The sequence below is a fragment of the Macrotis lagotis genome, chromosome 5, assembly GCF_037893015.1.
Source record: "Macrotis lagotis isolate mMagLag1 chromosome 5, bilby.v1.9.chrom.fasta, whole genome shotgun sequence".
Lineage (NCBI taxonomy): Eukaryota > Metazoa > Chordata > Mammalia > Peramelemorphia > Peramelidae > Macrotis > Macrotis lagotis.
This window is the reverse complement of record NC_133662.1, coordinates 3,857,127-3,874,733: the sequence shown is the minus strand read 5'-3', so window position 1 is coordinate 3,874,733 and position 17,607 is coordinate 3,857,127. Positions and strand designations below refer to the sequence as shown.

Below are 17,607 nucleotides of genomic sequence, written 5' to 3'. Positions count from 1 at the left end.
TGATCTATGACACCCCATCCCCCCTAAAAATGCCTTGGGATTGGGGGGGGGAACACACACACACACACACACACACACAAAAAAAAAAAAAGGTGTGGTACTACCAAGAACCATCCCAGATGTTCTCCATTCAGAGAATCTATCACCCTTAAGACACTTTGACTAAAAATGCAGTGCAAGACTAAATTCAATTTTTTTGATTGTCACTGTCATATTTTTTGCTCATTTTGAGTTTTTATTCCATTAAACACTCCCAGATCTTTTTTAAACCACAGCAACTATGACCTAGCCACACCATCCACATCCTGTGTGTTAAATTATTATGACCCATTGAGTAATCCTATAAAAATCTTTTTTAATCCTGACTGTCAATCACTGTTAGTTCTCCCTCTCATAATCATATCACATGATAATTTCATATATATACCCTAAATGCTGTTCTCCTCTACAAAGCTCATACCCCTTTCTTTAAAGCCAAACTAATTGTTGCTTGATCCTTCATGAAGCTTTCCGTAAGTCTCCCAATCCAAGGAAAAATAAAAAAAATTTCCCACTTTCAAACTACACAAAATACTTTTCTACTTCCCCAATATACTTACCATTTATTTTATATTGGTAGTTTGAATTTGCCATCCCACAGGACTGTTAACTCCTTGGACCTCCAGTGCCTAAGCACAGAATTCCATATACAATTAGCAAACTGATTAAATAATGTTTGTTAAGTTGTATTTAAAATACTATGTAGGACTACTCATCCTTAAGGAACTAAGAATAAAAAAGACAACTATCTAGAAAGATTAGGTTGTCTTTCAGGAAAACCTAGAATGTACTAGAGCTTGAGCTCTCTTCTAGGTCTATCATTTACTACTGTATATTCATAATTTGATTTCATATTTGACTAAGGCTTAGACAACAAGAACTAGACGTCATATTCACAAGGAAGAAACTTTGACCTCACAATTATAACTGAGACAAAGCTCTGGACAGGTATACTTTATTCTTTTTTTTTTTTTTTTTGGAGGTATACTTTATTGAAAAGAAACTGGCTGGGGCGGCTAGGTGGCGCAGTGGATAAAGCAGCAGCCCTGGAGTCAGGAGTACCTGGGTTCAAATCCAGTCTCAAACACTTAATAATTACCTAGCTGTGTGGCCTTGGGCAAGCCACTTAACCCATTTGCCTTGCAAAAACCTAAAAAAAAGAAAATAAAAAAAACTGGCTAACTAACATGAGAAAATCTAGAAAGCAAAGCAGAAGCACTATGGAAAACATTTGGGTATAGGTCAGTGGAAGGAAAAACAGAAGAAATTTTCCTATTAGAATATACTACACACCACCTAAACAGAAAGAAGAAATAAAGGATTAGGTTTAAGAAATAGATCACAAGTCTGGCAACAGAGTCAGGGGCTTAATTATCCAGATGGCTGGTAAAAATACTTATACTTTTTATGCTTGTTTTACTGACAATTTCAGTCTCTAAAAGGTGGAGGAACCCATAAGGGAAAATTCTATTCTGAATCTGAATTCTCACTATCACAAAAGAACTGACTATTAAGAGTAAAAATGTGGAAATACTCTCAAAGAAGTGACTACTGCATCCTAGGATTTATGATAGAGGAAAATCCAATTATACTCTGATACGCCTCAATTTGGGGAAGAAAGGGAAGGAGAATTTCAGTGAGTGAGAGAAAGTAAAGGTAGGATTCTATGGGTTAAAATTCTACGACAAAGTCAAAGAGAAACAAAAAATACTCAAGATAATATAGTTTAGATAAAAGGGAACAATTCCAATGAAGAAAAATGAATATTATCTAAAGAAACTGATATGGACAGCCAGGTAACTCACCACACACTTAAGATTTAAAAAAAAAAAATGAATATATATGCCTAATACAGAAATAAATGGAGAGAGGGAAAGGAGGGTGGTAGAAAAATATGGAATTCAAAAGCTTGCAAAAGGACGCATGCTGAAAACCATCTATACATGTAATTGGAAAAAAATTTCAAATAATTTTTTAAAAGGCTCTGAAAAATAAAAAAAAAGAATGTACAGATGATGACTATGATAATATGGCACAACCCCAAAGAAAAAAGTCAGAAATGCTAAAGTTAAGCTTGTGAGGCTGGTGAGGGAAACTAAAGACAATAAATAGGAGTGAGGAGTTTTTGAACTATACTGGCAAAAAGGAAGATGAAAGAAAGAATAGATCATCTCTCCTTGAAACCTCAAGCAGTCATGCTAACAGCCAAAGACCAAGAAAACACAACAGATCGATTCTTATTTTGTTTATTTTCTGTGCCAAGGTATACAACCTGTACACTGGAAATGACAATTAAAATGGTTAACTGGGAGCTGATATCTGAGAAAAGTGAAGGGGGATAGCAAGAGCAATTTGTTGCCCACTGAGCTCCAACAAACTACAACCTTAAGTACTAAGATGAAAATAAGCAGATATGATTGCTAAAATCGCTCTCAACACATTTATCTAAAAGCTCATGGAAAGCAGAAGACTAGAGAATGGTAAATGTCCCAATTTTCAAAAAAAAAAAAAAGCAAAAAAAGAGAATACTCTGAAAACTACAGGCTAATGAGCTTGGCTTTGACTCTTAAGAAAATTGTAGGACAAATCATTAAAGAGATAGCTAGTAAAGATCCATTAAGGGAAGTGGTGATTAAAAAGAGTCAGTACAGCTTCTTCAAGAACAGGTCATGCCAGACTAATCTTATTTCTTTTTCAAAGTGTTACTCAACAGGTAGATCAGGGAAATCCTGTAGCTATAACATATGTAGATTCTCTGAAAGCATTTAATAAAGTATGTCATATCATTCTTGTGAAGATGAAGAAATGTAATCTAACAATACCATTAATGAGATAGATTCAGAACTCAATGACCTCAGTCAGACTCCTTGGTTCAATATCAAGGTGGCAGGATATCTCTAGTAGGGTCCATCACGGGTCTGCAATTGGCCCTCAATGATAGATAAAAGTTTAGATGGCATGTTCATCAAAGATGCATAAAGTTTCAAAAGACAGTGAACACACACAGGATGACAGGATTAAGATCTAAAAAAAAGATCTTGATATGCTGAGCCCTGGATTGAATTGAAGATGAAATAAATTAGGTTTAAAAAAATCAACTTCACAAGTCTACCTAGTCAGTAGTCTGTCTAAAAAAGATCTGGGGGTTTTGGTAAATTATAAACCCAATATGAGTCAGCAATATGAAGAGGCAGCCAAAAAAAGTCAAATGCAATCTTGGGATGCATTAAAAAAAAAAGGCAGGAATATTATTTCCAGGAATAGTGTCCAACTGCTCTGCTATATTCAGTTATGGGCACTACAGTTTAAGAAGAAAATTGATAAGCCAGACAATGATTATACCATATCAGGATCAGTTAAAGGAATTTGGGGATATTTATTTAGTCTTAAGAAGATTCTAGAAGGACATAATAAACTGTGACAAATTATTTCAAGTTCCAACTTAACGCTTAGAAAAAGAATTAGAGTAGTTTTATTTGGCTCCACAAGAAAGGAAGAGTAGCACTAGGCAGAAGTTGCCTACAGGTAAATTCTGGTTCATGTCAGAAAATCTTTCTCTAAAAATGAGAGTGGCTCAAAAATGGAATGGGTTACCAAGAAAAATGGTAATACTGGAGGTCTTCAAAGACTGGATGACCTCTAAGGTAAAGTATAGTGGGGGAGGGGGTGTCATTTGAATATGGGATAGATTTGGTAGCTACTAAGGCCCTCATCACATTATCAAATTTGAAAAATTCATCTCAGCAGAAATGCCATGCCACCTCTGTGGATAGGTACACTAAAAGTACTTTAGGTTGCAAGATTTATTTTTCATCATTTGAATTTGATTTTATAACTGTTATCATTTGGGAAATTCAGACTTACATTCTTCAGCAAGAAGACAAGAGATAGCTGGCTAGATGGTAAAATGAAAGTACTGGGCCTGGAATTGGGAAAATCCAAGTTCAAATCTAATTTCATAAGACTTCTCGGTAACCATGGGCAATTCAAACACTCACTGTGTGACCCGGAGCAAGTCATTCAATTTCTGTTTGACTCAATTTCCACAACTGTAAAGGACATGATAAAGCAACTGTCTAGCAAGGTTGGTGTGATAATCAAATGATATAAAAGTGCCTGGCACTTAATAGCAGGGGCTTTACAAATTACTTATTCCCTTTCCCTAACTCCATTCCTCATCTGAAATGAGTATTTGATCACAATTTTGAGGGTGCCAGTTCCAAAAAGTCAATCAGTATGGGAATTCCTAGTTTGGAAATTCCCTCTTATCAATGCATATTTAAAACTGTTCTGTAATCTATCCTGGGGCACTAAGATTTTAAATCAAACAAAAATAAACCCAACCAGTTTCTATAGTCATTTTAAAGTTACTACCTAAGATAGATTTGACAGATCATATTACTTTAAATCACTACTCAAAGAATCAATTTAATACATTTTGTTCAAAGATAAAATGTTCATTCTTCTTGAATAAAATTTTAACGTATTTATAATTTTAAATGACACTAGTTTTATTTTTACAAAGTAAATAGTATATATACATGGTAAAAAACTTATATGGATTTTTAGATTACTTATGCAGCTACATCAGAGAGCTGATTTCTTCACTGAAACATTGTTTTTGAGGTCACTGAGAAATGCAACCATCTAATGGAAGATACTACTTAGTGACTATATGAGTTTGTAATGAACATAAGACAACTATCTTCAAAAGCAATAGATGTTAAATTGTTTTTAACTAAGAGGGCAAGTCTATAGATTTAAATGCTTATTTTAACAAAACTTTCTAAATTTTTTAGCTAATATTAACTAGAAATGATTTTGATTAAAATAAAAACTAAGCATATTATTTCACCCAGATCAACAGAAACATCTTAGAAACCTTATTATCAGCTTATATAACTAGTTCTTTTTTACTCAATTTCCTAAATGATTCCTTAAGAATGAATTAATGCAAAGGAAGAAAACTTTACTTCTATATCTACAGAATTTGTAACTAAAAATTGAATTACCACACTTCAGTAGTTAGGTAAATCCCAAAAGTTTACAGAGTTTTAAAGATCATACTTTTTGAAAGTTATCAGAAAACTTTATCTAAATGCTTCACACTGAATTAAGTGATTTACATATTTTCCCTCTTCCAAAATCACCTCTGATCTTTGAGATTTTAAAAGCATATGCTCTGGAGGCAGGTAGATGGTTACTAGAACACTGGCTCAGGAGTCAGGAGGACCCGAGTTTAAATTGAGTCTCAAACACTTAACACTGTGACCTTGGGGGCAAGACACATTGCCTTGAGCAACAACAAAAAAAATTTTTTTTTAAAAGTATATATTCTTTAAAAATGCTGCTTGTTCATGGAAACAATTTCATGAACTGATGCTGAGTGAAGGGAATAGAAACAAGAGAACACTGTACATATCAACACATTGTGAGATGATCAGTTATAATGGATGAAGCTCCTCTCCAAATGCACACTTTGTTTACTTTTTTTAAAACTTCTATATTTTTCCTTCCTGTCTTATGGCATTCTCTTTCCCCACAGCTCTAATCCCTTGTATACAAAATGACTAACATGTAAATACCTAAATATGTACATGTACAACTTTTTTTTGTTTTGTTTTGGTTTTTTTTGCAAGGCAGATGGGGTTAAGTGGCTTGCCCAAGGCCACACAGCTAGGTAATTATTAAGTGTCTGCTACCGGATTTGAGCCCAAGTACTCCTGACTCCAGGGCCGGTGCTTTATCCACTGCACCACCTAGCCGCCCCTGTACAACTTTTACCAGACTGTTTGCAGCCATGGGGAAGGCCCTGAAGGAAGAGAAGGTGGTAGAAAAATGTGTAACTCATAAATTTGCAAATGGATGAATGTTGAAAAAATTACCATAACATGTAACTGAAAAAATAAAATAAAATTTCAATTAAAAAATAAAAATAAAATGCCACTTGTTAAAAAGTATAACAAAAGAAAATTCAATTAAAAATTTTCAAGTCCCATAATTCAGGTGAATTAAATTCTTATTTACACTAATCTATTCTTTACCTTTCATGATACCTCAAAAACAAACATTTAAGTTGCTAGATAAACATTTAATACTCGCTTCAGTCTCATAAAATGCATTGCATTTAGGCAGCAAGGTTTTCTAACCACTACATCAAACAGGTAAAGTTTTAAATGAAAGTCAGAAGAACCTACCAGGACTCCTGATCCATTACTGGCTTGTGACCCTAGTTAAATCATTTAACTTAACAGTAATAGTTGTTCTAAACAAGACTAAGTTACAGAAAAGTGACCTACACTGATAGAATTCACTTGGGAATTCCCTATTGCAATGAAATCACAAGTCTAGCTCCTAACTCTATCCTATTACTAAAAATAAAGGCTATCATGAAACCACTAAACCTAACAATAGCAGGATTTAAGGGCACCACTCACACACTGGTAGGTTGAAGAAAATAATTATCTATCCCAAATGAGATCACTAGATTAATTCTGTCGAACCAAAAACAAGGTTGGGAGTAGGGGGAGAAATGTACAAAAGATTTTCTTCAAAAAAATTATTTTCTTAACTTTTTCTTGCTATTAATTGAATACTTTTTTTTTGTCAAAGGTACTATACTCAGTGCCAAAGAACATCCAAGAAAGTCCCTGTCCTCAAGGAGTTTACTTTAACTTATTAGATAAATGGTGAAGGATGGTATTTGATAAATGCTAAATATCTACCCCGATAATGAAGGGGAGGAAATCATTGTAGGCTGCAGCACACATGAAGAAAGTAGAGACAGATTCAGAAAAGCTAGATTTTCCTCCCAATTTTGACAGGTACCAGAGCTGTGATCCTATTAATAAAGTTACTTAGTTTCTCTGAACCTCAGTTTGCTCATCTATAAAATGGAGATGAAAACAGTTGCATTACCTACCTCTCACAGGGCTGTTTTGAAGTACTCTGTAAATGTTAATGCATTACACCTGCATTATTAAATAATACATAAAGTGGGACCCAACAGTAAATGTCTCAAAAGTTGATGTATAATCTATATAGAGAGATAATGTTAATATAGTCTGCTACCTATGACCCAGTTTTTTAAGCATTAGGACTTAACCAGGACTTTGAGGGTCAATAAATAGTTCACTCCCATTTTTACTATTACTACCATGAGAGGGCAGGGAGGCATTTCTGAGGATGCAGGAAGCAGGAAAAGGCAGATATCAGGCCTGGTCTGACTGACTCACTGGCACTCACTGGCTTGTGTCAGTACAATAAACACATGTGACCTCAAAGACAGGTAGAGAATTGAAGAGGGGCTGGGGCTTACAGTCACTTTCCTGGTGGTGGTCGTTTAAAATGTGTTTATGCTAAATTCCATGAGTTCAGGATAAGACGTGGGACTGATGCCAAGGAAAACAAGATGCCACATGTCAGGAGACTGAGTGCCCAACACAAAGGGTAAAGGGCACTTTCCAATACAACTTGGCCAAAGGAAAATTATCTTCCTGAGAAGTAGTTTACTCTTAGGCACTTGAAGAGTTCCATTCCTCTTCCTTAAACTTTAAAGTTTCCATTTTAGGAAAAAAAAGGACAGAATCCCCCTATTCCTTCGAACATAGCCCCAGGTACGGTGCCCCTGACTGGGACCCTAAAGCCCTGGCAGCGCAGATGAGGAGCCTAACTCGGAGGCTTCCTCCCTTCGGAGCCTCCTCCACACATGCCCAGCATGGCGCTTTCCTAAAGTTTCCTGGGCCCTCGTCTCCCCGCTGGGTGCCAAGCCCGACCTTCCCCGTCTCACGGCACCAACCACTCAGCCCTCGGCCGGCCCCCTCCCCAGACCTTGCCAAACGCGGGCCCCGTCCCCCCCTCGCCCGCTCTCGCCCAGCTGTGCCCCCGGCTCCTCCCAGGCCCTTCCCGTGCCCGGGCCCGCCCGGACCTCGGCCGTGCCCTCGGGCCCCAAGCCCGCCCCGTCCGTCCCGCCCGGGGCGGCGCGCTGCCCGCCTCACCAGTTGGTCATGTCCAGGAAGAAGGCGCAGCCGGCCGGGTTGAGCTGGAAGCCGAGCAGCCGCTGGAACTCGGAGATGAGCACGTCCTTGTCCGTGGTGCCCAGGCAGCTGAACTTCTGCATCAGCTCCGGGTCCAGGTCCACGTCCATGCCCTCCATGGCGGGGGCCGGGCACCCCCGTCGCCCAGGCCGCCGCCGCCGCCGCCGCCGCGCGCCGCTCCCCCGGCTCCACCCCCCCGCCCCCCGGAGCCGAGCCCGAGCCCGAGCCCGCTCCGCCCGGCTGAGGTAAGTACTAGGCCCCGGGCCTCTCACCGCTTCATGGGGGCAAAGTCTCGCCCGCTCTCGTTCTCGCTCTCACGCTCCGCGCTCGCCCCCGCCCCCACCCCCCGCCCCCCCGCGCCGCCGCCGCCGCCGCCGCCGCCGCCGCCGCCGCCTCCGCCTCCCCGCCCTTCCCCGGACCTCCGCCTCCACCTTCGCCTTTCCCTCCGCCTCCCGCGCCGCACCCACTGCGCAGGCGCCGCGGCCCGGCCCCGGGGGGGTGGGGGGGCGGAGGGGCCGCCCCCTCCCTGCCCCTTCCTCTCCGAGTCCCCCGCCCCTCAGTGACGTCACAACCCCGTGACGTCCCCCGCGTGACCTCAGCGCGGTGGAACGGGCCGGCGGGGAGGGCGGGCGGCGGCAAGCGGGCGGGATGCGGAGCGCCTCCCCAACTCCCGACCGAGCCCCCCGCCTCAGTGTTCCGAGCTACGAAACGGGGATGATGAAGGAAAACAGTGCCCGGCCGGCACTTGGTAGGGGTCGCCCATGCCCGATGCCGGCACAAGGAAAAAAGGGGCCGTGCGCTCTTAGCCCCCCCCCCATCCTGTGAGCCGGGCCGCCGAGGGCACAGATAAGCGGCCTCCGTGGAAAGCCGTGGGCCGGAGCCGGGGAGGGGGCGCGGCAGTGACGGGGACCCAGAGGTCCAGTTGAAAGGAATCAGCCACCCATTGTGGGGTTCTAGAACCCCGAGAATTTTACAGCTTAAGGAAAGGGGGCTTCTTTAAAAGTCCGGGAACTCGGGTCTCAGGGGAAAGTCAGAAAAATAAAGCACAAACTTACTGGTTTTCCCTGTCCAGTTTTCTTTCTAACAGTAAACAAACATTCAGTGCCAAGGAGTATCCATTTAAAATTTTCAGAGAAAGCTTCTTGGAGCCTAGTGTATGAGTACATCCTTAGTGGTAATTATTCCCCATAATTCAATATCAATATTTAAAAGAAAAACCTCTCTAAATATAGTATTACTATAGCATATATTTACCTATCCATACCATAGACTAATATATCCTTTTATTGTTACATAAATGGTTGCATCTTTCTTCCAAAGCTTCGTGAGCACTCAAGTAACACCAAACCCAAGCCAAGGGCTAACTAAACTCAAAGCATAAAACAACCAAACTCATCCTCATAAATTTAAATGTGCAATCAAGGTTTTGGTCAACCCCTCACGAAAAACTGGCTAAGTTCCAGTTACTTATTATCCATGTCCTACAGTAACAAACAGTGTAACTCACTTTTAGCAACATGACAGAAGCAACCTCAAGTCTTGTCAATCCCCCATTATTAGCTCACTGAATCAATGAATAAGGAGACTTATACTTCACCTAGTAATTGTCAGGAGAATGAACAACCCTGGAGCTTAAGAGAGGACCCAGAATGCCCCATCTCTATTCCCCATCCAATATTTGCTTTTACACACCACCTTTTTCTTCTGCTCTAGTCTCAGTTTTGCTAGAGGTAAGTCACAGACCCACAGTCTTGCAGTGTCTGTGGCATCAGGAGCGTGAGGAGGAAGGACATACCAACTCTTCCCTCCACTAAAGGTCAGAGTCAACCTTTAGAAGTCATGCCCCCCCCTGCCCCAGTTAGTGTTCATCCAGGTGCCATCCTCTATCCCCAACTTTATTTTCTTTCCTTTCTCCAAGGTTAAAATAGAAAATATTCCATTCAATTTTTAAAATATTTATGAACCAGGTACCAGTTAATGTGCTAGATACTAGGAGTACAAAGGTGGGGACAGAAAACAGTCTCTGATGTCATGCAGTAACAGGATCACTGATGTTTTTACTGCAGTTTTGCATGTATTATTTCACATGAGCCCTATAACAGTTCTAAAAAGTTAAGTATCAGGAGGCTAGGTGGCACAGTGGATAGAGCACCAACCCTGGAGTCAGGAGGACCTGAGTTCAATTCCAGCTCAGACACTTAATAATTACCTAGCTGTGTGGCCTTGGGCAAGTCACTTAACCCCATTGCCTTGCAAAAACCTAAAAAAGAAAAAGTTAAGTATCCCAGTTTTACAGACAGGAAAACTTGCCCAAAATCACATAGGTAATAATTATCAAGAGGCAGGATTTGAACCCAGATTTATAGATTTTCCATTATGCCGCATTGTCTCCCTTTAACTCAATAGAAGAGGATAGCCAACTATGTATGATTCAAAATAAAATAGTAACATTTATATGGCACTTATATGTATCTTCCATAGTTCATAATATCACTGTGTTGAAATTGCCCATTATCATTTCGATTTTACAAAAGAAAATGAGGTTCACGGAAGTTAAGGTAACTTGCCCATAATCTCAGAGCTAAGACATATGGAAGCAGGGTTGCATCATGATCTTTTTAATAACCAGCTCTCAAAAACCCCACAACACACTTTAAATTTAATCTGTGTTAGTAACATTTCCCCATCACCCAAATCTAGATAAATTATGGGAGTCCGGAAATCTAGGTCCTTCTGAAACCACATTGAGAATTGTATTTACTATGCCACACTGCCTCTAGGTAAAACCTGATAAAGGCATTGTTGTTTTTCTTCAGTCCTGTTTGATTCTTAGTGACTCCTAAAGACACTATCCAAGTGGTTTTCTTGGCAGAGATACTTGAAAGAGTTTTGCTTTTCCTCCTGTGTATTAAGGTCAACAGAGGTAAAGTGATTTGCCCAGGGTCACTCAGCTAGTAAGTGCCTGAGGGCAAATTTGAACTCAGGCCTATGCCGATTTCAGTATTCTATCCATTGAACTAGCTGGCTTTTTCATGATAAAGATCTAGAAAAGGTCTAAACTTGTTCTCTAAGAAATCAGAGAATGGAAAGAGGTCAGGTTAACTTAGTCTATATTCAGTAAAAGCTATTGGTATGTTTGTATACTTTCAAGGCAAAATGTGGATGATAATGTATAAGGAAGAAAATACATGAGTTATTTGAAAAACAATCCAGTTTGGTTGGGAAAAATGGGCTGACTTTGGAGGACTTTTAAGTGCAAGGCCAAATTTGTGTCTCTTTTATCGATGAAGATAATCAAATCAACAAGCATAGACTTAAGATTTTTGAACAAGAGATATGACAAATTAGATTGGAAAGTTAAGATTTTTTGGCAGCTACATAGATATATTGGAAATGGAAGAGACCGAAGGCACAGTATAGTTCTACATCTCAAGGATTAGGATACAACTCTGTAGTTTTTAAATGTAACTACAAAATTGATAATATATAAACTGTTCATTCATACACATATGTGTATCTTATAAAGATACAAAAATATGTGACAGCTGGACCAGGTCACTCAATTTCTTAGCTACTCCTGAGCTTCCTGAGCTCTAGTCCTTTCTTTTGTATTTTAGAATTTTTGTTTGTTTATTTGATTAAAGTAGTCAGTCTGTGTTCTTTCTCCTTAGATTTCCCAGGACTTTTAAGAGCCAGACCTTACCACCTGGGTCAGTGTCTCATTCATGGAAGCAGAGTTGATCCAAGAAGACTATTTCTAATACAAGTAGCCCAAAAACCAGAAGGTGACCAAATAACACAAAACACTGAAGGGTCACTTCCAAATCTGATAAAGTCCTATCTTTTCAACTTACCTGTTAATGTTCTACTAAACCCTCAAACTCAACATGTCCAAATGCTATTCATCATCTTCTCAAAAACTGGGCTAAATGTTCTAATTTTATTATATTCTTAATATAGTCATTCAAGATTAAAAACTCATAATCAACAAAACTTCCCCCTCCTACTACTAAATTAATTAATTAATTAAAATTAAATCAAATTCTTTCTATCTTTAAAACTAAAGGCACAGGAAAAATATGTCCAAGGGTAGAATCATCTATTGTAGTGCATTCCAGGAAGGCTTTCCATCAGGAACAATACAAACCTGCTCCTATCCAGTCTGCTGTTCATTCTCCTTGGTCACAATCAATTTCTGCCACTGGTTGGAGATCTTTGAGCAAATCTTTCTCCTGATGTCCAATAGTTTGGTAATGATGGGAGAGGGGAAATATTGTACATGCCTACAGAATGAGCTACCTCATCAGAAAAAGGATAACACTAGTGCCCAATCACCAGGCTAAATATATGAACTGGGGAGTCAGATGCATAAAAATAACAAATGAATGCCATGAGAAATAGGTAAAATTGCCAAGGAAACACAAAAGATAGGAAAAACATCACATGTGAAACCAAAAGGCCTTGGAAGAGTAGGAGAATAGTGATGAAAACTTAAAAGGAATAGCCAGGCTGCAGGATATCTAGCAGAATGTCATAAGAATCAAAGTCAAGAGAGGAGATTGTGTCCAGAAGGAGATGGGGGATGGTTCACAGTGTCAAATGCTGTGGTAGAAATCAAGAAGGTTGAAGGACTAACTACAATCATTGGATTCTTCCTTTGTCCCAGACTTCTATCAGGAGTGACTTTTTCAAAGGGAGCAGAGAAAAAAGCCCCATAAAAATAAACAATATATTGAAACATTGTAAGCAAACAAGTAACCAAAGCACTGCATTTATGAAAGATGTACATCATTTTACAAAGTTCCCGAACTTATGAAATGTTCTAGAACTTAATATTTAGATGACAATAATATAGCCAAACATTCTATCAGTATGTAGCAAGGGAAATTTCTTAGTTCGCTCTGAAGCAGGCACAAAATTTAAAACAGATCAGATAACTGGTCTGAGATTGCATGTATCACATACCCAAAAGATTTGACAACTGGACTTATTTGAACAGTTGTGTTGTGTTGTATAGTTTATAGAGCTAGTAAAGACAGACTAGGAATTAGGAGCCTAGGTCCATCATTTATTTAAATATGTGTGACCTTGACCAAGTCTTTTTATCTCCCCAGGTCTCATTTACTTCACTCATAAAAGAAGGTGATTTGGCTTATACCTTATTCCTTCCTTCATTATTCTTCAAAGTATGCTGACTTATATCACCTATAAGAGTACATATGGAGCGGCTAGGTAGCACAGTGGATAGAGCCAGGAGTAACTGAGTTCAAATCTGACCTCAGACACTTAATAATTACCTAGCTGTGTAGCCTTGGGCAAGCCACTTAACACCACTGACTTGCAAAAACTAAAAAAAAAAAAAAAAAAAGAGTATATAAAAAAGAAAAAAGTCACTTGTCCAAAGGCTTCCAAAGGGAGAATATGTGGTAGAGAGACTGCATTGCTACCCAAAGGATCAGTAGAGATTGAATGATTACTAATTATAAGATTCCTCCCTTCTCTTCCTCCTCTTGCTCCTAATTCTTGGAAATAAGTTAAAATTTTTTAACTTACGCATAAAGCTTTCAAAAACACCCACACTATAAATAGGGACAACATTTCTTGATGATACAGAAATTTCTTAAGTCCACAAATAACATTCTGGAAAAATGCCCTGGGACTAAGAAAGGTGTAGCATGATGACCACAATAATGTCAAAGAAAACATTGAAAGACTTCAGAACTCCAATCAATGAAGTGCTCAATTATGACTTCAGAGGATATTGGTGAATCAGAGGTAAGGAATGACATTTTTAGACATAACCAGAATCTGTTTTGCTAGACGATGTTATCGGTTAAAGGTTACAAGAGAGGTCAAATAGGAGCTGCAGGAAAATAGGAGGAAGAGTGATTAGGAAGTAAGGATGATAGGTCATAAGAAAAAAAAAAAACAAGTAAAACCTTATAAAAATAAAATACAGGTGATGGTAGCTAAAGGAGTCAGTTGAACATTTATTATGTGTCTACTATTAATACCCAGGCTCTGTGCTATCTACTGGGAATACAAAAAAGAGGCAAAAGACAATTCCTGCCCTCAAGGAGCTTACAATCCAATCAGGTAGACATGAAAACAAATATAGACAAAGCATACTTATAGAGAGAGAGGAAAGGCAGGAGAATTAAGGAGAGGGACTTTGTAAAATTTCTGTTGAGATGGTCAGATTTTAAGGTTAAAGTTGCTGTTCATTCAGAAATAAGCATTCTGTGGGATTTCAAGAAGTTAGGAGAGAGATTTCTATGTATTTTGGCCTAGTCTTTTTTTTTTAGGTTTTTGCAAATCAAACAGGGTTAAGTGGCTTGCCCAAGGCCACACAGCTAGGTAATTATTAAGTGTCTGAGACCAGATTTGAACCCAGGTACTCCTGACTCCAGGGCCGGTGCTTTATCCACTATGCCACCTAGCAGCCCCTTAGCCTAGTCTTAAAAAAAAAATTTCATGCAGAACTCAAGACTTGAGTTAGACTCAGAAGAACTGATTCTTTAGGATTTGAGGACCAGTGGAGATGAGATAAGGAAATAGCAAGGCCTGCAAAGTGTCTCAGAAGCTCTAAGCAAGGCCTTCTCATACTGCCAAACACATGCTAAATATAAAAGACATAAACTTGGTTGACTTTGCAGCTTGTTTCTTCTCAGATAAGATTCTGGATTCACATACATAATTACAGAATTCTTTCCAAGGTCTTGGATCTGCCAATTGAGACCTTAAAAGGGGACTCAGAGCTAATAGGTTTCCTACTTAATGGCAATATGAGGTGATATTTATTTTTATTATACTATTGCTAAAAATAACAGCTGACTCATAAAATGCTTTAAGTTTGCAAGACCTATACTTGATTTCAACTAATCTTGGAGATGAGGCTAAGATTCCACAGGGTTAAGTGATTTGCCCAAGGTCACATATATTTAATCTGAAACAAAATTCAAATTTGCTCTGACTATAAGTTCAGTGTACAATCCAGTTGGCTATAAGGCTTCGCAAAACTAACATTTACTTAGTGTTCAAAAGTTTGTGGACAGGGTGTGACCCAGGAAAAACCTGATTATTTAAGGAAGGTTAAAGATGAGGTCTTTGTTCTGGTTTATATAAAGTGTGAGCTCCAGGGGCTGGTATTCTATACACTACACCACCTAGTTGTCCCAATCTAGATGCACAATGGGTAGAGCATCAAGCTCTGAAGCCAGGTGGACCTAAGTTCAAATCTCACCTCAGACACCTACTAACCCTGATTACTCCACATTCAGGGCCATTTCCAATGGTCTGGCCACTGGACCCAGATGATGCCAGAAGAGAAAGTGAGGCTGGTGACTTAGCACAGCATCCCTCACTCAAATCGAATTCACATGCATGTCTGCGTTCACATCCCTGATGACACAGTCATCATATCAAATCCTAGATGTGATATGAAAAATTCTTGCTCTGGATCCTAACTGGCTTTTCTATATGGATGAAAAGCATAACTTCCCCCTCCGACAGAAAGATCTACATGGAAAGATAGGTATGGAATGATGCATACATTGTCAGAGATGCCCAAAATATGGTTGGGTTTTAAGACCTTGTGGACCATAGTACACCAGGCCTTTCTATTTTCCTGTCTGTCTAACTTCATAGTTGTTGTTTCATGATACTATCTATTCATCTTACCTTCTGACTTCCCCTTTTTCTCTTGCCTTCAATCATTCCCAACATCAGGGTCTTTTCCAGTGAGTCCCATGTTCTCATTATGTGGCCAAAGTATTTAAGTTTCAGCTTCAGTATTTGACCTTCCAGTAAATAATCTGAATTAATTTAAATATTGACTGACTCAATGATCTTACTGTACAAGGGAATTTCAAAAGTCTTTTTCATAATCACAATTTGGAAGTAGTAATTTTGTGGTACTCAGCTTATAGTCAAATCACACAGTCATATATTGACAGTAGAAGAACCATAGTTTTATATACCTTTTTCCACAAGGTAATGCTTCTTTCTTAACTATTTAGTCAATCCACAAGCATTTATTAAATATTTATTCTGTGACTGGCACTGTGCAAAGCCCTAGAGATATATAGAAAGGCAAAAATCAGCACCTCACATTCTAATGCAGGGAAAAACAACAGGCAAATAACTGGGTAATGAACGGGTGCAGCCTTAGTGGAAGATGGAAGGGTTTGGGGGTAGGGAGGGAGCAGATATCTCACAGAAGGTGGGATTTGGGTTGAGTCTTGAAATAAACCAGAGCAGCTTGGAATCAGATGTGAGGAGGGAGAACATTCCAAGAATGTAGGAAAGCCAGTACAAATCTGTGTTGTTAGGAAATGGAGCATTCTACGTAAAAACTGCAGTAAAATGGTGTTACTGGTGGAAGGGAACTAACATATGAGATGGAAATATAGGAAGGAGATTGTGAATGACTTTAAATGATCCTTTGGATGTTCCGTAGACATCTTAAACTTGACATATTCAGTTTCTTCCCTCCATCCCAAAACCTGACCCACTTTCTAACTTCCCTGTTGCTCTCAAGGGGGCACTACCATCCTTATGTCTTCCAGGTTCAGAACCCAGGTGTCAATTTCTTTTCTTTACTCCTCCATATCCAATAACAGCATAATGAACATCAATGAATAACTTAGCAATTCTCAGCAATACAATGATTCGAGATAGTTCCCAAGGGATCTTGATGAAAAATGTCCTCCAAAGAAAGAACTGATGTTGACTGAAGACAGACTGAAGTATTTTTTAATTTTTTTATTTGTTTGAATTTTCTCACACAAAATGACTAATGTGGAAATATTTTATGTGATTGTACACGTAGTAGCCTATATCAAATTGTTTACTGTCTCAGGGAAGATGGAGGGAGGGTTAGAATTTGGAACTCAAAACTTAAAAACAACAAATGCTAAAAATTTTTTTTATATGTAATTGGGGAAATAAAATATTAAAATAGTAAATGAACTTAGAAAGATTCAGAAGAAAAGAAGACAAAATATATGTTTTGTTATATATTTTACGTCTTAAAAAAACTAAAACCTGAAATATAGGAAGATGAGAGAGAGAGAGAGAGAGAGAGAGAGAGAGAGAGAGAGAAAAGAGGAGGGGTAATCTGACATGTCATTCTTTATTCAATAAATTCCAGTGGTTCCCTATTGTCTTGCTTTTAAAGCCTTTTACAACCTGCTTCTTCCTACCATCCCTCTAATATCTTCCTCTCTTCCACTTACTCTTCAATGCAGTGACACTGGCCTTCTTAGCTGTTCCTAGAACTCCATCTCCCAACTCCATGCATTTTCACTAGCTTTCCTGGCTTCCTTCAAGTCTCAACTAAAATCCCAACTTCTGCAAAAAGTCTTTCCATATCCCTTTTGCTAGTGTCTCTCCTTTCAGACTGTCTCCAGTTTATCTTAACTATATTTTATTTGTACATGATCTTTTGTATATTGTCTCCTCCATAAGATTTTGTGCTCCTAGCAGGCAAGAATAATTTTACCTTATGTTGTATCCCTAGGATTTATCACAG

The 17,607-nt window shown here is 39.0% G+C and overlaps 1 protein-coding gene and 1 long non-coding RNA gene across 7 annotated transcripts in view; one reads left to right on the top strand and one right to left on the bottom strand.

The window, feature by feature from the left end:
• The window catches only part of ILRUN (inflammation and lipid regulator with UBA-like and NBR1-like domains), a 112,145-nt gene extending 103,745 nt beyond the window's left edge, over positions 1-8,400 (bottom strand). For 2 of the 5 annotated variants that reach the window (XM_074236512.1, XM_074236514.1), the window contains exon 1: positions 600-7,831. In XM_074236512.1, coding sequence (XP_074092613.1) covers positions 600-602 — 3 coding nt within the window. In that variant the 5' untranslated portion in view covers positions 603-7,831. Of the gene's footprint in view, positions 1-599; positions 7,834-8,036 lie in introns of those variants that run through there. The other 3 variants (XM_074236515.1, XM_074236516.1, XM_074236513.1) reach the window with 3 other exon arrangements.
• The window catches only part of LOC141523369 (uncharacterized), a 30,322-nt gene continuing 20,983 nt past the window's right edge, over positions 8,269-17,607 (top strand). The window contains exon 1 of one of the 2 annotated variants that reach the window (XR_012478467.1): positions 8,269-8,320. This is a non-coding gene — a long non-coding RNA (uncharacterized LOC141523369). Of the gene's footprint in view, positions 8,321-8,698; positions 9,892-17,607 lie in introns of those variants that run through there. The other variant, XR_012478466.1, reaches the window with a different exon arrangement.